This window comes from Labrus bergylta, chromosome 2 (assembly GCF_963930695.1).
Source record: "Labrus bergylta chromosome 2, fLabBer1.1, whole genome shotgun sequence".
NCBI classification, from domain to species: Eukaryota; Metazoa; Chordata; class Actinopteri; order Labriformes; family Labridae; genus Labrus; species Labrus bergylta.
Genome location: NC_089196.1, coordinates 3,738,193 through 3,758,424, shown reverse-complemented (window position 1 = coordinate 3,758,424; position 20,232 = coordinate 3,738,193). Strand labels below are relative to the sequence as shown.

General features: G+C 43.2%; 1 protein-coding gene across 3 annotated transcripts; it reads left to right on the top strand.

The window, feature by feature from the left end:
• Positions 1-546: 546 nt before the first annotated feature.
• ankle2 (ankyrin repeat and LEM domain containing 2) lies at positions 547-20,217 on the top strand. Of its 3 annotated transcripts, none has more exons than XM_065962830.1 (13): positions 547-631; positions 6,815-7,318; positions 7,949-8,143; positions 9,452-9,636; positions 10,505-10,693; positions 10,779-10,901; positions 11,522-11,585; positions 12,440-12,619; positions 12,702-12,804; positions 14,702-14,892; positions 15,050-15,911; positions 16,072-16,203; positions 17,271-20,217. In XM_065962830.1, exons 2-13 carry the CDS (start codon positions 6,826-6,828, stop codon positions 17,476-17,478), a joined length of 2,925 nt encoding a protein of 974 aa, XP_065818902.1. In that variant the 5' UTR covers positions 547-631; positions 6,815-6,825; the 3' UTR covers positions 17,479-20,217. The 3 variants fall into 3 exon arrangements, with proteins under 3 accessions (XP_065818902.1, XP_065818900.1, XP_065818905.1); XM_065962828.1 differs by lacking the exon at positions 547-631 and adding an exon at positions 4,815-4,970; XM_065962833.1 differs by lacking the exon at positions 547-631 and adding an exon at positions 5,059-5,184.
• Positions 20,218-20,232: the final 15 nt, after the last annotated feature.

The window sequence follows — 20,232 nt, the reverse complement described above, 5'->3', positions numbered from 1 at the left end:
TGAAAAAGGCTATTTATATATTTTTACATGTATTGATTCATTTATTAGCGTATTTCTACAGTTATTTGTGTATCAACGCATACATTTCCACATTAATTGAGTTATTCATTTATTTCCGTATTTTTACATTTACACATCTATTTATTTCTGTGTCCAGGTCTAAGAGGAAAAGTATATATATAAATTTGCCTCTGTCTGTTTTTCAAAATTGACCAATCCTACTTCAGTAATGTTAAGACGGCCCACTTAATATTTACTTTTCCTTGTACAACATGGACACAGAAATACATAAATAAAAATATGAATATATTTATTTATGTATTTATTTATATATTTATTGATGCATTTATTTAATTATTTATTTATTTATACATTATTGTATGCATTTCTCCCAACATTTATTTATTTATTTATACTTTAGTCATTTGTTGTTCCTCATAGTTTTGCAACTGTCCCTGCAATTTAATATTTATAGTCTGTGTCTAAGGGCTCACTGTAAATATTCCGGGCTACGGTCGGTGCTTCTTTTTGATCAGGCAGTGCGCGGGACGGACGCGGGTCCTCATTCTCTGTATTTTGAAACCGTCGCGGTGAAGACACCTAGCAGCAGCAACAGCAGCAGGAGGTGGAGGTGAGAATCAATTTTATTATTTTAACTGAACATACTACTGCTAACAGAAGTACATCATCACAGCGTTTGGTACGGTAACACTTTAATACCGGTGTTCTCGCCTGACGTAGTGACGTATTGACGTTCGCTTTAGCTGACCGGCGGCTCGATGTAGCTTCTTTGCTAATGTGGCTAATGTCTATTAGCATGTCATATATTCAGAGCAAGTTTCTCTCCTGTATTTTAGTTTGCCTCCATCTTTAATGGAAAGTGACGTGTGCAGGTCTCTCATGTTGTCTTTATCTGTGTTTTAATGTCTTAATCATGATGTCTCATAAATAATATCTCTTTATATCCTCTTCTATTGAGAGCATGATGATGCGTTCATTACTGCGGGACAGACAAGTTCTCTGTGTTATTATACAAGGACAGTGTGAGATAAGATCGTGTTCCTCTGGGACTGTGATACTACTCAAGACATTAATTAAGACTAACAAGGTATAAACTTGTGATTGAATGAAGTGAAGGTGGCTGTAATAGGTAATTTGTAAAAAGTGGCGGCTGGCGCATTTTATCACATTATGTATCACTCTTCCTCAGCCAGGAGCTCTGAATACCTTTAACTAACATTTACAGCTGACAGAGTTTTTCTGTATTTGTCTATTTCAAACCTCAGAATCACACAACAGACTCTCATTTCACTGCTTTCATGATAATATTACTTTTATTTTAACATACACTAAATGTACATACTGCAAATGCTCTGTGGTAACCATGGACACCAACAGGGTGCAGTAGAATAGAATGCTTGGGTTGCTAGGCAACAGTTTAGTTTAATTGTGGAACTAGTTGAGTTGGGGGATTTAAAAAAAAAAAAAAAAAAACTGTTGTTGATATTTATTTACTATGAACTAGGGCAGGGCGGTATGGACCAAAACTCATCTCGATATTTTTTCACTGAATGGCGATACTCGATATATATCGATATGTCTTTTATTAACAGTCAGTTGCACAAGTTCAACATGTACATGAAAACAAACTACCTGTTTATGAAATTAATTCATTTTCTGCACAACACAATAAACACAGTTTTGTGTTTTGTTATCATTTAGTTTGTTGAGTTTGGCTCAGAGAGAGAGAGAGGAGCAGGGTGAAGAGGGAGAGACGATGACATGAGAAATAGGTGAACTGGCAGCTCCACAGAAGAAACGTATAAAGTTGTTTTAATGCAACATGAACTATATCGATATTAACGATATTGTCCTACCCTATATCTGGATTAAAAATACATCGAAATATCTTAAAAACTCGATATATCACCCAGCCCTACTATAAACCACTACTTTCTGCTTGTATTAGGCCCCGTGTCCACCTAGCATGTTTTTCTCCTGGCAGGAAAGCGCTGGCTGTACACTCGGGAGTGTTTGCATGAAGTGTTTGTTCGCTGAGAAGAAAAGCACTGCACGTCTGTCCTGTTTCTATGACAACAGTCTGTTGACAATGGCCATTCTATGACCGAAGCTGCTCCGTTACTTACTACTGCATATTTTTTATTTTAGATATTTTATTTCCCCCTTTGGTGTGTCAGGGCCTTAAGGTTTCAATACTCCCAGGATGTCAGAAGAAGGGGCACTTTGTGCACTTTGTCTCAATAAGTTCAACCACATGGCTTACTCTTTAAGTTACCATGCACAGGATGTGTCTCTGCTGCAAGCTGCTGGGTGGTTGATTTCAAGAGTGCAATATCCTGCGCTACAATCAAATATCTCCTGGGCAACTTTTAACCAGTGTCAATGGAGGCCCAGGAGTCTTAACACCCTGAATACCAGAAACACATCACCAATCATTAACTTTTATAGTTAAACAAATGTTTTAAAATCATATTCAGTGAACTGAAGGTCTGTCATTCCCCTTGTGGTGCGGCGCCCTCTACTGACCAGCTGACCACTGCCAAGTAACTAACAGTTAAAATAAAGTGACTAAAACAGATAAAGAGACAAGAAGCAAGGTAACAAGAAACTGTTAAAGTTAATTTTAAAGTGGCATAGGGAAGTTAAAGGACAAGAGTAGCATTCACTGATCTCCTTGGACTTATAAAGTGCAGCCAGTATACAGTATCCACATTATACAGTGTTTCCCCGAACATTCATTTGGGGTGGTGACCTTACAACAAAAAAAAAAAAACTGAAAACAAATTGTTGTGCCTTTTTCCAGGTGGCAGGAGGGTAAAGAGTTTGTGGGAGGGGTGGGAGGGGTCAGCGACAATCCTGTTGGCTCTGCTGTGGCAACGTGAGAGATAAATGTCCTTGATGGCTGGCAGAGAGAGGTCCCTGTGATCTTGTCAGCTGTTCTCACTATCCTTTGTGAGGTCTTGCGGTCTGAGGTGGTGCCATTTCCGAACCAGGAGGTGATACAGCAGCTCAGGGTGCTCTTTACAGCCCCTCTGTAAAATGTGGTGAGGATGGGGGGTGGGAGGTTTGCCTTCTTCAGCCTACTAAGGAAGAAGAGGCTTGTGTTGAGGGACCAGGTGTGGTCGTCTGGGAGGTGGACTTATTAGCGTATTTCTACAGTTATGTGTATCAACGCATACATTTCCACATTAATTGAGTTATTAATTTATTTCCGTATTTTTACATTTACACATCTATTTATATAGTCTTAACATCCTCCACACACGACCCGTTGATGTCCAGTGGGGATTGGTCGCCTTGTGCTCTAGTGCGTAATAACAGAGGCTCACTCAGATTACAAATTTAAGATGATCTCTGTTTTGATTTAAAGGTCCCATATTCTGCTTTTTCTGGTTTTATATGCTCTTTAGTGTGTTTTCCAAGTGTCCTGTGCATGTTTAGGCACATCTTTGTGCAAAAATTCGAAGTCCGTGGAAACGCGGCTTCTCCTACGTCCTCCTGTTAGCTGTAGCATTAGCCACATGTAACGCTCGGTTCTAGCCCCCCTCGAAAAAAATGTGTCAGTTCAGGGCGTCATTGTCAGTGTGAGATCACTGATCTAAGTCCATTGGGTCGTTGTGACAAGCCCAGCAGCTCATGTTGAAATTTCCGAGAACCGTGCTGAGCAACTGACCAATAACAACAGAGCGGATCGGCAGACCAATCAGAGCAGACTTTGGGTCTAACAGTGTGGGCTCAACAGAGCATAGCTGACGGACTCAGAGTGTAGAGGGAGCAAGGAGGAGCAGTACATGAAAACAGATACTTTTTTTGGACTGTAGCTATTGTGAAGGTACAAAAGTAGGTACATAGATTAAATATACAAACCCCAAAAAGGGCAGAATATGGGCTCTTTAATATTTTTATTAATTTTTAGCATTAATGCCCCAACAGAACTGAGAAAGTAAAAAAAAAAAGGTTTGACAGGAATACGTTGTCCTAAAGTGTGTTTCTCAAAAAAAGCGTACTAAATATAATTGAATTTTTTTGTATGTATTAAAATTGTATTTGGTGGTGACAGGGTTAATTTTGAAATAACATTTAAATTCAATGGAGCTGAAATAGAGTTTATGATATAAATATATGGAGTTTTAACACGCATTTCTGACTTTAAATCAAACATGACGTTCTCCAGTATAGGTTCATAATATATTATATATTATATTATATAATATATTAGACTTAAAATTGCACTTTTCTAAATACTCAGACGCTTAACAAATATACAAAAACAAAACAAAGAAGAACTAATGTGAGTGAAGGAGGATGAGAACATGATTTCTTAAAGGTGAGTAGTGAGGGGAAGTCTCTGATGTTTTTGGGATTGAGTTCCAGAGGGTGGAAGCAGCAATGGAGAAGGCCCCTCAGGACCAGTGGTTAGTCCTGCAGGGGGGTGACAGGAGGTTTGTGTCAGCAGAAGTGAGTTGGAGGAGCTCAGACAGGTATGGGGGGAGATGTAAGATTTACTTTTATTAATCCCTGCAAGTGGAAATTTCAGTTGTTACACTCTGTAAGTCATGAATACACACATGCAGAAACAGCACATGAGCTGATGGTGGTGAGGGGGTTTGGTGATCCGGCACCTCTCCAGCTACCAGACCAACCTCCATATTTGGTCCACACCGGGACTTGAACCAGCGACCCTCCGGTTCCTAACCGAGGTCCCTACAGACTCAGCTACTGCCTCCCCAAACTGTTCCTGTCACCTCAAGCGGATACCTCTGAGTTTTCCCACAGACCTGGAATGCAGCGTGAGCCCTCCCTTGAAACTGCGCATGCGCACAACGTGTTGTAAACAATGAGACTTGAGACCGTCTCCAGCAGCTTTGTGTCTGTCCAACAGTTTATCAGAAATAAAAGTCACAGCGTGTCCTGCTCCCTCCGCGGGTATTTAACAGACATGTTCTGTGGTGAGTACAGGACACATTTGTTAGCACACGTCATCACGTACACTTTGATTCTAAGGAACACGGAGCACGTTTTTTTTTTTTTTTTTTTACTGTTGTCCGAAAACACCTCGAATGACAAACTTGGGCGTGACAGCAGCGAGTGAACCGACTGATGTGTTGTTTTAATGTGTCCGGCTTTCAATGTTTTCGCTTCTTTTCATGTTCTGGATAAACTGTGAGTGTTATTCACTCAGTCGAGACTTTAATCTGAGCCCTTTACATCATGCTAGCTTTGACAGGAGCTTTCATGGTTAGCATGCTAGCTAGCAGGTGCTAGTTCCAAATACATATGGTTGATTCTGATATCAATTTATATCAGTGTTATATCTGTTTTATCATTTATATCTGTTATATGCAGTTATATCTGTGTTATCATTTATTTAATTTATATACTGTTATACCAGATCTATCTGTGTTATATCTGTGTTGTTAGTTATACAGGTCAGTAACATGAGCAGCACCTGCTCAGTGGTAGAGTCTGTCGTCTCTTAACTGGAGTGTCTCTAGGGTTTGATCCCCAGCTCCTGCAGCCATATGTTGATGTGTCCTTGGGCAAGACACTTAACCCCAAATTGCTCCCTCTGATGATCAGCGGTGTGTGATTGGATGAGTTAATACTGATGGACTCTTTACTCAGCAGCCTCTACCATCAGTGTGTGAATGTGTATGAATGGATGAGTTAATACTGATGGACTCTTTACTCAGCAGCCTCTACCATCAGTGTGTGAATGTGTATGAATGGATGAGTTAATACTGATGGTCTCTTTACTCAGCAGCCTCTACCATCAGTGTGTGAATGTGTATGAATGGATGAGTTAATACTGATGGACTCTTTACTCAGCAGCCTCTACCATCAGTGTGTGAATGTGTATGAATGGATGAGTTAATACTGATGGACTCTTTACTCAGCAGCCTCTACCATCAGTGTGTGACCTGGACTGTAAAAGTGGACTGTAAAAGTGCTTTGAGTAGTCAGAAGACTAGAAATATACACTCTCAAGTCCATTTATCATCTATTGTGAACACGGCTTCCAATCTCTGTGAAATAGGATTCAGCGAATGGAAAAAATGTTCTGCAAACACTTCATGAAGAATAATATTGAATCATAGTTGTGCAGAGCAGACACAAATGATTTGTGCAGACATTTCAAGCCAACAATGACTTTTTTCAGTACTAAGTGAGACATGTGTGTTGAGTTTGTCTACATGTGGTCACCTCCACAGGTGCATCCAATCTGTTATTAAGGCTCTACACCTGCTGAATTCTCAGCATGTGGAGAAGCTGCTGCACATGTGGCCGTGTGATTTCAAACATCTTGTGGGCTTTAAACTTTAAAAGAACGTCTCACAAATTATCACACATATGCTAATTTCATAGTGCTCATAATTACACAATGGCTGTCTGGATTCTATGATTTACTTTTTTTTTCTCCATTTTGTTGGATCAACCAATCACAGCTCCTGAAATAATGTGTCATACCTAGCAACGATAAACAAGATAAAAGTTTCTGTCTCTTCCTTGCTCAGAGAAATTCTTTTAGTCTCAATGACTTTCATTATAGTTTTATTTTCTTACATTGAAGAAACGGGTATTTGACTGTGTTGGACTACTAATAGTAATAATAATTAATATTATAATTAATAATTGATTTTAAAACAAACGAAAATGTATGGTTTTTGCTAATATAGAGGAACTTTAATAAGACGCTCGTGATAAGTATCATATTTCCGTCAGTGGTTGTTTAGTCTACTAAAAGCTAGCCTACTGTTTAACATTGCTAAAGTGTATTGTGTGTGTGTTGTAGGGAGCTGAAGCATGGAGGCAGTTCTGAGCAGGCTGCGGGGGCTGACTTCTGATGAACTGCGCGAGGAGTTTGCCAGGGCAGACCTCAAGTGCGGCCCCATCACAGCCACCACGCGAGCCACCTTCGAGAGGAAGTTAGCCCGAGTCCTGGCCGGGTCAGAGAGCAGCGCTGCTGAATCCGACAACAGCTCTTCAGCAGGAGGAGTCTCGGGCAGTGCGGCCTGTGTGGCTGAACATGCCAAATCTATGTCGTGTGCCACAGCAGTTGCATCAACTTCTGCAAGCGGCAAACCCCCTGAGACTGCCACTGATGAGTCAGACTTTGGTTACGGTGTGGGTCTTAACCCTCCAGAGGAAGAGGGGATTGCCGTCAAGGCCTCGCACTGCTCTGCTGAAGGCAGCAACTCTCAGTCCAAAACAGAAACACCTTCAAAACTGGCACAAGTGTCCCCAACCTTTTTTTACGGTGTCTGTCCTCTTTGGGAGGACGTTCTGGCTAGAAACGGTAAGAAAGACTCGCCCATGTTCTTTATCTGATGTCAAACGCATTGCTGTTATATATTGATACTTTTTAAAAGTGACATCCCACTCCAAGAATATGTGACAGGGGGTTTTAGATTAAGAAATGACCGAGTCTGATGTGTGGAAACTCTCTCTCTCTCTCCCAATTTCTGACTCTGTCGACTCTCCTGTCTCTAAACTAAAGGCATAAAAAGCCTCAAAAATAAAACAAGATTAATTGTCAACTTCTCTTGAGTCACATAGTTCACACAGTCTTCCTCCTCTGGGATGCTATTATATGTATGTCTTTGTTAATATATAATCTTCTCTTCTCTGTGGTGCCTTGTTTAAGGATTATTTGCTGCTCATGTAGTCTGACATCCACATGTGTTTGCTAAGTGGATGAAAACATTTGATGTTCTTTTCTTTGGCAGTAAGAAGCAGCACAGTAGGACTCCCTGACCTCTCTGATGTAGAGTATTGATCTCAATTAATGTTGAAAATCAATGCGGGGGATGTTAGTCTGACAGGGGAGGCTTTATATATATCTATAAGTTTACAGAGTGACGATGCAAAGAAAGGATATAGAAAGATAAATATACTGATCTGGTGTGTTTTTTTTGTTTTTCTGCAGAAAGAGCACATGTGTACACGGATAAGAAAGATGCCCTTCAAGCAGTAAAGATAATGAAGGGAGCCCGCTTCAAAGCCTTTCCCAACCGCGAGGACGCTGAGAAGTTCGCTAAAGGGATCTGTGACTATTTCCCCTCTCCCAACAAATCTGCACCCTGCGTGTCTCCAGTCAAACCAGGCCTGGTCAGCAGTAAAGGTAAATACACGCTACAGTCAGACTCCTTTGCAAAAGATGACACGACAGCCGTTCTCACACATGAACTCCTGAACGTTTCGAGAAGATTTCAGTCTTCGCCTCAAATCTGGACAGGAGGCGGGGATCTGAGGAGGCATGACGTGCAAAGAAAGATGTGGAAGTGACAGACTCTGTTGCAGAAGAAGCAACAGAAACTTTTGGCTGATGCTACGTCTAGCTCAACACATTCACATTAACAACAGAAGAGCGGAGATGAACATATTGGCAAACAGACAACACTGAGGGAGTTTCGTTACATGCATGGAGATCCCACAGGTTGTGTGCATACAGGTCATAAGATATAAACGTCACCACCCCCTCCCCCCTCGCTCCTGGTGAATTTTCCTTTAAGTATTTCCCGCTGCATTCTCACATCAGATCACCCCGATTTAAAACGGAAAATTCACTCGGGGCCTAACAGGAGAAACTCAAGGTAAAGTCAAAGTGAAACATTTGCACGTCAGGAAGTTATCAGGAGTTTTGTGCAAATGTTAAAGCGTCATAATTGATTCCCTCTATCATACATTCATCTGTTCAGGTGTCTGTGAGGTATGGCACGCTGATCTGCTGGGTCATGCAGAAGGCCAGAGCTCTCAGGAACATGCACAGAAGAGAGCATATTTTTTTAAAAGATTTATTTTTGGGCTTTTTGTGCCTTTAATGGAGAGATAGGACAGTGGATAGAGTTGGAAATCAGGGAGAGAGAGAGAGTGGGGAATGACATGCGGGAAAGGAGCCACAGGCTGGACTCGAACCCGGGCCACCCGCATGGGGCGCGCCCACTAACCACTGCGCCCCAAGAGCAGCAGGGTTGAAACTGAAGTCATGGTTTAAAGCTCACTGCATCACTGAAGAACTAATGCTACATGTATAATAAAGTGTGCACCTGTTTCCCTAATGGGCAAACTTTTCATGCCTGCCAGTAGAAGAAATTCTGTAGTTTTTAAATCTATTGTGTGGATTGTTTCTCATTTTCTGCATATTGTCTGAAGGCTGCCAGTCCATCTTGGTAGGAGCATTTATCCACAGGATCATTAGCCTACTCTGCACTGACTTATTGTTCCTGCCTTTAATTGAAGTGCTCTCTTTGAACTAATTTTCATACAAAATGTGATTTAGTGATGAGATCCTCCGAGTTTTGAAAGGCCAATAGTTTCTGACGTATCATCTGAAGCGAGTAGGTGAACGTTGTCACCACACCAGCCTTGAACTCTATTTTTGTAACATCTGTGTCTGTCCTTCGCTCTCTCTTCTCCCCTTCCACACCAGACAACATGGAGGTTGACACCATCAACCGGGAGCGAGCAAACAGTTTCAAGAGCCCCCGCACCCAGGACCTGACCGCCAAACTGAGGAAAGCTGTGGAGAAGGGAGACGAGTTGACCTTCAGCGATCTGGTGTGGAGCAACCCCAGATACCTCATTGGCTCAGGAGATAATCCCACCATAGTGCAGGTGAGCACAGAAAGTTACCTGTCTGGCCCCGTTTCCTGAACAGGGGTAACCTGAGGTCGAATGGAGAGGCCGCCATGCTTGAGCTTGTTGTAGATTTCCCTGTTGTGCTTTCTCACACTCTGGAAACGCTTAGCTCTTAATAGAGATGAATAGTCTAACTTGGAAAGTATTTTCCAACCTCTCAGCTGGAGCTCTTATCCAGTTTGCAGCCGCTAATATGAAGACAATTATTGTTACCTGTTGTGTTAATGCTTAAAAAGACGCAGTCATGATTTTTCTTTAATTAAACCATGCAATCAGTCTTAAGAAGTCATGCATATTCAGTGCTTTTTTGATACCTTTATTATGAATTTGAAATAAACACAAGATACTTCTGCCCTAATGAAAGGATGGGCGCTTAGCGTAGACACCCCCTCATCCCAATTATGCCCCCTATGCCCTACTGATACATTACTTAAAACGCCTGATGGCCCTTAGTTGCCACAGCAACCAAGACAGCATTGCCACCTTCGACAGACCCAGGCTGTTAGTGACAATGCCGATACTCCCTACCCTCCCACATGGCGACATCCGGCCCCCACAACTCAACCGTGTAGGCTGATGGACACCAAGAGCCAGGACATCATTGGGTTGTCAAGTGGGAACTTCCCTTCAAAGATGTTTCATCCGATTAGTCCCACGACACCTCAGGAAGGCCGGATAGGGAGCTCCAGCATCCCAGAGTCCCCCCCCCTCCATGGAGGTTTATTATGTCTTAAGCCCTTGCATTATAATATTCAGGAGTTTTGATTTCAGCATTTGACGTTCAGGTGAAATGATGCTTGTGGACAAAGTTAAGCATCCTTGTTCCTCTGATTTCCCTGATTAGGAGGGCTGCAGGTACAACGTCATGCATGTGGCAGCAAAGGAGAACCAGGCGGGAATTGTCCAGCTGCTGCTGGACACCTTGGAAAACCCAGAGTTCATGCGACTCATGTACCCGGATGACCAGGAACTCATGCTGCAGAAACGTATCCGCTACATCGTAGATCTTTACCTCAACACCCCAGATAAGGCGGTAAGTTATTTCTACCAAAGCAGCCTCACATGGTCTGATTATTATCTTTAATTCATCTTTGTCCTGCTCTGTTTGTGTGCATCAGGGCTTTGAAACACCGCTCCACTTTGCCTGTAAGTTTGGATGCCCGGAGGTGGTCAATGTCCTGTGCTCGCATCCCGACATGGATAAGAACTGTCGGAACAAAGACGGTCAGAAGCCTTGTGATGTAAGGAGTTTGATTTCTATCCCCTTGTTAGCTATGTTAACTGACCCACTGTACTGATTAGAGCTCTCAAGAACTGCCGTAAATGTTGTGCTTTGCCTCTGGTCACTTCCTGTCAGCACCTGTGTGTCCAATCAGACTCAAAGCTGATCGTTTGCTCTTACTGACATTGTTCCCTTTTTTCTAGATCCTTGCTTGTGTTGTACTTACTCTCTGATGTACGTCGCTTTGGATAAAAGCGTCTGCTAAGTGAATTGTAGAATTGTAGAAATGTTAACATGCAGACTGTGTAAGAACACATTCAGCGTAGCCCCTGTTTTTCATTCTACAGATGGTTTTAAATGTACATACACATATGGGAGTAGTTCCTCAGCCTCACTGAGTACAGCTGACATCATGCCAGTAGCTGCTGACGGAGGTGCGGCTATGCTTACTCAGGTTTTGAAGCCGTGACCTTTAAGCTTGCTTTTTAAATCTTTGGCAACATTCGGTGGGTGCATAGTGAAGGCTAAACATAGACGGGCATGAACACGTTCTCTCCCCTGATAATCCAACAACAAGGTTGATGTTCTCCGCTGTACAAACACCCCATAATCTTTTCTTTCTCTCTCTCCTAACTGCAGCTCATTTGTAGCAGAAAAAATAAAACCCAAGAAGTGAAGCAGAAGATATGTGACTATTTAGAGGGTAAGAGCTTTCATCACAAGGTTACATGTTTCCTGAACGCCCATGACACAGAGAGAGAGAGAGAGAGAGAGGCATGCTTTAATAAGAGCAACATGTTGCTTCATGTAGTTTATATTTGGCTGTGTGCTTTGATATGATTGATGGATTTCTTGACTGATAGCACCATATGCACTGACCAAAATAGATTTTATTTTCAAGTACACTGCCAGCTCTAAGTTTGATTCCCATTGTCTTTAAAGGAAGAATGTGTGACTTTTTGATCCAGTAGATGTCACTCTTGAGCTCCAACATGAAACCAAAACAAACTGCTGTTTGGAGACACCTCCACTATTCTGAATCTCGTGTTCACACAAAGGAGTTATCAATTAGAACGTGCCATAATTAAGCACCATTAAGGATGCTGCGGCAGGAAAATTGTCCTTTGCTTAAGCTGCAGTTGCCTGTGTCCTGCATTGTTGTGTTAGCATGCTAATGTTAGCACACTTTGGTTAGCTTCATATTGCATAGGAAATGACACAGAATGACTGTGAACCACAAACACTTATGTGACATCCAAATAATCAGTGAGTATGTTCTTTTTGTTTCTCTAGTCCTTGAATAAATTAGCTTTATATGTAAGGACGTCCCGTCCATGTACACACGGCTTAGACAACAGAACAGCTGGCGGGACTCGAGCTTCTCCCTCATTGTAGACAGTCATGACTCAGAGAGACTTGATTTCTGCTGTATGTATGTGTAATATGCTGCACATTCTTCCTTTAAAACACGCTATTTTCTTTGTGTATCGCTCTGTGAATAAGACCCTTTCGACTTGTTATCCAACGGTAAACTTTAAATTGCTCATTGTGTTGTAGACCGCTGCTACATCCCTTTGCTGAGGGCGACAGACAACACCTCTCAGCCTATCATCGGTGCTCTTTGGTCCCCCGAGACCTCAGAAAGTCTGTCACAGATCCAGCGGCAATCAAGAAGCCCCATGGACCCCCTGATGACCGTCACAGCCTTTGCTGGCCCACTGAGCCCATCAAAGGCAAGTCCTATACCTGATGACCTGATATCACTGTATCATTCAAACACCTTTAATGACTAGAATATATCGTCTTCTCCTGTAGGCAGACGATTTCCGGCGGTCCTGGAAGACGCCGCCCAGAAACCGAGCGGAACACTTTCACCACATTCTGAAGTCTGATCCCGACCGTGGGGCAGAGAGAGTGGGCAGGTGAGACCAACACCTTCCTTTGCTTTCATTCTGTATTGTGATCCTCCTGAAGGCTTATTGGCCTGCTGTCAACCTTGCTACAGGAACCGGCAGCACAAACAGGTCTTTGTTGATTCTGGACCCACTGGGCCATGTGCCCCACAGCCTTGGCTCAGAGCTGGTTAGTCCTTTGTTTAACATCTTGACGCTGTCTCATTCACATTCAGAGCGATCCTCGCTGACGTAAACATGCTGCACACAATCATCGAAACACTTTGTCAGTAAAATGTAATTCAGCAGGACCTCAAGCCCTTCAGTTGAATCAGAATCTTTATTCAAAACTTCCAACAGACACCGTGATGAAGCTAAAATACTCACTGTTGCATTGGTCAACATGATTTTAAGATCTAACAAACTGGGAACTGTGAGTAATTCCTTTTGGTCTCCACTCTATGCACTCAGTACAAGGAGAATAGATAAATCAGTTTTGATTTTTTTTTAAATGAAGCGGAGCTGGTGGCGCAGTGGTTAGTGCACGCGCCCCACGTATGGAGGCTGTAGCCCAGGTTCAAATCCGACCTATGACTCCTTTGCCCCGCATGTCATTCCCCACTCTCTCTCTCTCCCTGATTTCCAACTCTATCCACTGTTCTATCTCTCGAATAAAGGTACAACACAGCAAATAAAATCTTACTTTTTTTCTTTTTTTTTTAAATCATGAAGCCTGGACGCACTGATAGCCTAGCGGTTATGTTGTGTGCCCCATGTACAGAGACTATAGTCCTCGTTGCAGCGGCCATGGGTTCAAATTCGACCTGTGCCCTTTGCCGCATGTCATCCCCCCACTCTCTCCTCCCAACTTTTCTTGTCTTTCTTCAGCTCTCCTTCTCTGATAAAAGGCAAAAGTATTTGTCTTGAAAGTGTCAAAATTAGCATCAGAAATGTCTCATAAATAAACTTGTCTGCCTGCTTTATAATGTTTTAATGTGGATGAATAATTTCTGGAACATAAGCAAATATTTGATATGAGGCTTCTTACCTTTTTAATCCACTGTTGAAAACTTAAGAGATGGCACTGTGGTATTTTTTCAGTCTATATAGTCACTATTGAGGTTGTTATTCTTAAAATGTGTCTTTTAATATCGTTGCTCCAACACTTCGGAGCTCTGCCTTTGGGTTTAAGGTTTGTCGGCACTGCTGACTCTTTTGTTTAGACTAAAGCTTCTGCTTGATCTGTTGTGTAGATTGTTGTTTTTATTCTTTTTATAAAGCACTTTGTGATTTTTTTGGTCCTGAAAGGTGCTCTATCAATAAATGTGTTGTTATCAAAAACTAATGAAATAATAAAACAGGCTTTACTTTAAAAAATAGAAAAGAATGTGCAACATTTTACACATAAATATATCACAAATCAATTACCGGTATATCCTGTGTAAATGTGTCTCTCAGTAATGACGGTCTATAATGAGTGAGAAGCTCGAGTCCCGCTGGCTGTTTTGTTGTCAGCACCGTGTTTACATTATGTTTACATCATGTTTAAGTCTCACATCCTGCACTCTGAGTACGAGCTCTAACAACATCTGGCAGATGAAACAGAGTCCCCCGACGTAAACGTAACCTTTTGTGACGACTTCCACCTGAAGAATGTTTCTTAAGGCTGTATGAGTTGTGCTATAGCGTCATGGTGTTCATATGTTTTACAATACAGTAATCAAATAAATTAGTTGCAACCCCCCTGTCAAAAACAGCATGTTGAGATGGGAACTAAAGGGGATTGGTTTTTGGAGCCAGCCTCAAGTGGACACTTGTTTTTTTGTACTCCTCTTGTGGACTATGCAAACACCACATTTAAGCAATACATGTTACAGATATGGATGATTTGTGATCATCTCTTTGATGAATCATCCGATATCTGCAGAGACCTTGCTCATGGGATGGGCCACCCATGGGCCGAGTACTGGGACTTCCTGGACAGTTTTGTGGATCTGTCATCGGCTGAGGGGCTCCGCAAACTGGAAGAGCACCTTTGCAGGAGAGATTTTTGTCCACGGGCTCATGAAGAGACGGGGGAGAATGAGACCAGCAACAGGTTCAGAACGCCCTCTCCAGGTACCTTTGCCTGCATAACAGAGACACGTCTAGACCTTAAAGTGTTCTTTTATATTGTAGTAAACTGATGTTCTCTCACACAATCTCGTTAGATACAACACATACATACATACTATGATAAAATGTATATTTTACGATCGGTTCTCTCCTGTCCAAGGCAAGCCCAAAAAGTTCTGCAACTCCATCTCTGTCGGTGCCTTCCTGGATGAGGGCGACGACATCAGCCTCGAGGAAATTAAGAATCGGCAGAATGCAGCTCTCACCAGCATCACCTCCTCTGCTGCATCCAAGGACGGTCTGAAGGGAGCAGTGGGCGGCCGTGAGTTCCACATCCTGCCCATCGCACTGCACCACCGGGGGGCCGACCTGATCGAGACGGCGGCAGAGCAGGACCTGCTGTGCTGCTGCGATGACGGCATCCTGACGCCCGGCGTCGTCTGCAAAAATGGGGTGTGCTCCTCCTCCAGAGATAGGACTAACAATGGAGACAAGGTGGCCCCTCGCACCTCACCCTCCTGCCTGCTGTCCCCAATCTCCAACCTCATGGTGGAGTTTGAGCGCATGTCACTGCAAGAGACGCTTGACAGCCCCACCGTCTGCAGGGAGAGGAGGAGCAGTGGAGGGAGCCGGCACCGGGATGTCCGTGACTCCTTCGGCTCCTCCTCAGCCACAGACCTGAGCTCCGGGCTGAACCGCCTGTCTCTCGGTCACAGCAGCCACGATGGAGAGAGCGTTGAGGCGCCAGGCTGGAGAACGGAGGGAGGAGAGGCAGAGGAGAGGCGCAGCAGCGGCAGCTCAGAGGAGTACTATGAAGCAGAGGAAAGTCTGGAGGTGCTAGGCAGGACTAGGGGGCCTGTATCAGGGGGGCGCAACATCTGTGCTAGGTCCAAATCATGGGACCACGGAGGGAGGGACCTGAGCAGCTCAGGCTCCTCTGGGTCCTCCTATAAGTCCTTAGATAGCTCCGAGTTCCTTCACAGGACCCCACCGCATATTAGAAGAGGACTGTTCATTGACGGGTGAGTCCCCATACTTTCTCTGGGTGTAGTTGTAAAAGTGATGGATAAAAATGTGAAAGGCAGGCTGTCGTTAAAGGGTTTGATGACCTGCTTCTGTAAAGTGATGATGATATCAATATTGTGTAGAAACTGTATCTATCACTGGTGTCTGTGTTTGCAGAGATTCACCAACCAAGTTGGACAGGGAGGTCTTGACAGCAATAGATGGTGCAGACGTCGACTCCCAGAAGTATCCCAGCGTTCATAAGTGGAAGAGCACAATGAAGTCGTACTCTGCTGCAGACATGCAGAGGTCAGTGGGCTTATTCTTGGGTCTACTGATATGATGACGCTGACGGGCTCTTAAAGAGGCTGATCAATTCAGTCTATCCGATAAAAGGTCAAACAGTATCAGACAATACCTGCCCTCAGGTCAGACATGCAAATAATGTGGTGTGCACTGATGTCGGTAACCGTTGTGTATTAAATGTGTCGTGTCAATTGAATGCTCACAAGCTAGTTAACCTAGCTGCAGCTTCAGTTAAGAGTGTTTTTATTGGGCTCATTCTGATGTTCTTTCAGGGTCAAAGGTGAAACAAAATGAAGGCAGTGTGGGAGTTGGAGTCTCACATCATCTGTTAGAAAGATCAGCCACATGCCGTTTGTTAGACATGTTTCAGAGACTTCAAGAAGAGAGATGACTGACAACAACTTAAACTAGGACTGTAAAACAATTTAAACTATTAATCGCTGAATTTAAATAGTTTATTTTTAACAATTGCATGTTTAAAGTTCCATAAAACGGTTAGGCTTTCATTTTGAATTTTTCTCCTGTCTTAAGCTGAGAGTACTTTGCTTGCTGTGTGCTTTTATTTTGAAATACAGTAAGGACCTTCTGGTAGCTGGAAGGTTAGGACTTTAACTTAAGCACAGGAACAGGAAGTGGTTAGGGATCCCAAACTGACGGCTTAAAGGAACGGCAACAAAGGTCAATGTGTGATGTCATAAGGTCAATGTGTGATGTCATAAGGTGGATGTTACTTTGGACTCGTCAGCTGAGCTGTCTGAGAGTTTGTTAAAGTGAAATGAGACATTCAAAGATGCAGCAGTGACCTTCTTTAACATCACTGAGACTACAGAGAGACACTGAGGAGGAATATCTACAGGGAGCCTAAAGGGACAAAATAGCTTGAGATTAATCGCAATAAGAGAAAATGATGCAATAATGATAATTACAAAGAAGAATGATGAAAAAAGCCAAGCACAACCATTACAGCTGGTACTTCCGTTGCCATGACATCAGTGTCTGTCTAACATCATTGGTAGAACAGAAATCCTGTAAATGTTTCCACTGACTGGTTTTGATGTTGTGTCCTCCAGCTGGCCCAGCCCTGTGGTGGTAAAACCACGACTCAGGATGCAGCCTCAGACACCAGGCTCCCCGGTCAGCCTGATGTCTCCCAGCGGTCGCTTCAGTCCCGCCCGGCATGCTGCCTCGCCGGATTTCAGCCCCAGCCGTTACAGCCCTGCTAATGCTAGCTACATCCAGCGTATCCGCCTCAAGCACTTAAACGAGCCAACGGTCTAACCACCCTCCTCTGCCCCGCCTCCCACCGATATGGCCATACCCTCACATAACCCCGCCCCTCCCAGTACAAACCCAGCTGCACCCAGGTGTCTACGCCGGAGCTCAGAAACCACAAACCTAACAGAAATATGCACAAGTGTCTAGAAGATTTGTATTCATGCGTGGTACTCCGTCATCACGTTGGGTCGTGATGCACACTCAAGACTTTCTAAAGGAAAAAAAAAATCTTGGTCATTTAGTTACTGTTCGGCTGTGGACCATGTGGAAGCGACAGTCCTGTTATTTGTGGCCAGTGTGACACACTTGTATCATAGCCTGAGTCGACTTTTTGAATATTGTGAAAACAAGCGGCACCCCCCCCCCCCAAAAGTTAGCTCATCACTAAACCTTCGTGTGGATTAGAAGGAGTCTGTCACTGAAGATGTTCTTAAAAAAAAAAAAAAAAAAAAAAAAGGCAAAATGTCAATATTTTAAAAGTTATTTTTTTGTATGTTGGTCAGTAGCACAAACAAATTAAATGTTTTTATTAATGGTGTTAAAACCGACTGCCATTTCCTATTGCCTTAATTTTCTGGAGTTGATGAACCAGTCCTCGCTCAGTCTGGACTCTCTCTCTCTAACTCGAACACAAAACATCTGGAAAGTGCGACCTCCCAGATGATTATGGCAAACATGGGACAAATGGATAAGACGGAGAGCTTCCATGATTTTATTTTGATCTTTAATAAACGCATACATTTTTTCCATTTCTTCTCAGTGGTCCCTGCACATGTCTGGGCTTTTCCTTTCTCTGCCTTCACTGGCGGCCTTAGACCGTGCAGTTGTTTTTTTTTTTTGTTTCTTTTTCAAATATCTTCCATTCACAAGCATCTTCCACACTTTGAGTATGAATGAGGAATTGAACCTTCCCCAGAGGTTAACCCTTAAAACTGCCCACTGAGGTGACCTTAAAGCTGTATCAAGGGATCTTCGACCACTAGGGGGCAGACTGACTTTAAGCTAACGTAGCCGCAGCAGAAATATGACACCTTTATCGGGTTACTACGACCATTTTAAGAAGAAACTGCCTTATGCTTACAGAGAATTAACTGAGATTAACACTTTAGGGTGTTGATTCCTCGTGGGATCAGCATCACTCACAGCCATCTTCACTTCACTATAAGTAGTGTCATCTGAAAACTGGCGCTCACTAGAGCTTCAGTTCCCTTTAAGCCCGGCGTGTACTCTGTGTGATTGTAGTAAAGTCACGCAGAAATGTCAGCTCACACTGAACGACTGAATCGTTAACACACGACCAGAACTCACGATGTTTGTGCTCGCACTGCATGACCTGAGAGCTCATGCTGTACGACTATCGTTTCCGACACAACCAGAACTCTGTGCGTGCTCATACTGTACGACTGAATTATTCACGATGCAAGGCCAACGCTCTCGATGTACGAGTCAAATAAATTTTCAAAACTTGTTCTCGCTCCCCCTCTCTCTCACACATGCTCACAAGTAATCTGCATCACCAATTAACACATGCTAACTAGCATCTAATTAGGTAACATCACACAAGAGGGAGTGATGTACTGGATATCAGCACTGCTGTGATTGGGTCTGAAGTTAATCACAGAGAACATCTCTCCCTTGAGTGTGACAACAGATCATTTGTTGACTCCACCAACTAAACTAGTTCCACAATTTAACAGAAACTAGACCGTTGCCAAGCAACCCAAACATTCTATTCTACTGCACTCTGTTGGTGTCCATGGTTACCACACCTGCTTAATGTGTTAATTAAAAGTATTCAGAACTCCTGGCTGAGGAGGAGGGATGCATATTGTGATGTTCTTCGATATCGTCACTCAGGGAACGCCTCGTCCAATCAGATTGCTTGGTCAGAACTAGCCGTTATATAAATTTTAAATATTCTGTCAACTGGAGGTCTGCAGATATCCATGCCATAGTTTCTTTCAGGATAGGAGGGGGGGGGGAGATAATAATGGCATTCCTGCTGTTACCATGGTGATTGCAGATGCTGAGGGGAGGGTCCCAGAGTCAAGGAAGCGGCTCGTGGCTCTGCTCACACTGCAATGATGTGCGACCTAAATATCGAACATGTCAGAAATTCATCCGACTGATCCAGAGCAGTCGCCGAGCTTCAAAGTAGACTGGCTTAATTTCAGCCCAATCGCCGGGCGTCGGTCGTGCAGACTTCAAAATGAGGGACACGGTGGAATGGTGAAGTGCACGCCGGGCTTTAAGTGTTACCTGGGAGGTTTCAAATCAGCTTCCAGTAAACTCCTATTCCCATGGATACAAGGTTCTTGCCGTTCCTCCTCAACATGACGTATCTGAATGTGCAAAGACCTGTTGTATCAAATCAATTTGACCTTTGAACCCCCTGCTGTGAGGGTCTATCAGCCGTCAGTGTGAGAAAAAAAAAACACGTGTTCTGAATGTACAGTTTTTTTTTTTTGTTGTTGTGAACTACACCTTTTCTGAGAGCACAAACTACGTCACTGAGAAGATTGTATCGCCGTCTGCGTGCTCTCAGGGTCACGACGGATCCTGGTCTCTGAATGTCTATGAATGTGGAACTTTTGCAAAAAAATGCACCTAAAAAACTTAAAACATACTTCTTGTGCATTTAGCATTCTGTGCTTTATTCAAACTTTCATGGTGAATTCTCTTTTCTGTATGTCTAGACCTCATTCGCTTTCAACTAACCAATAAAATGTCACTCCTACTTCACGCCCAGTGTGTGTG

Excerpts from the sequence above, each read along its gene's own strand:
- ankle2 (XM_065962830.1), top strand. The coding sequence starts at position 6,826 with ATGGAGGCAGTTCTGAGCAGGCTGCGGGGGCTGACTTCTGATGAACTG. Across the intron at positions 8,144-9,451 it reads AGGCCTGGTCAGCAGTAAAG|ACAACATGGAGGTTGACACC; the intron begins GTAAATACACGC and ends CTTCCACACCAG. Across the intron at positions 14,893-15,049 it reads GTTCAGAACGCCCTCTCCAG|GCAAGCCCAAAAAGTTCTGC; the intron begins GTACCTTTGCCT and ends CTCCTGTCCAAG.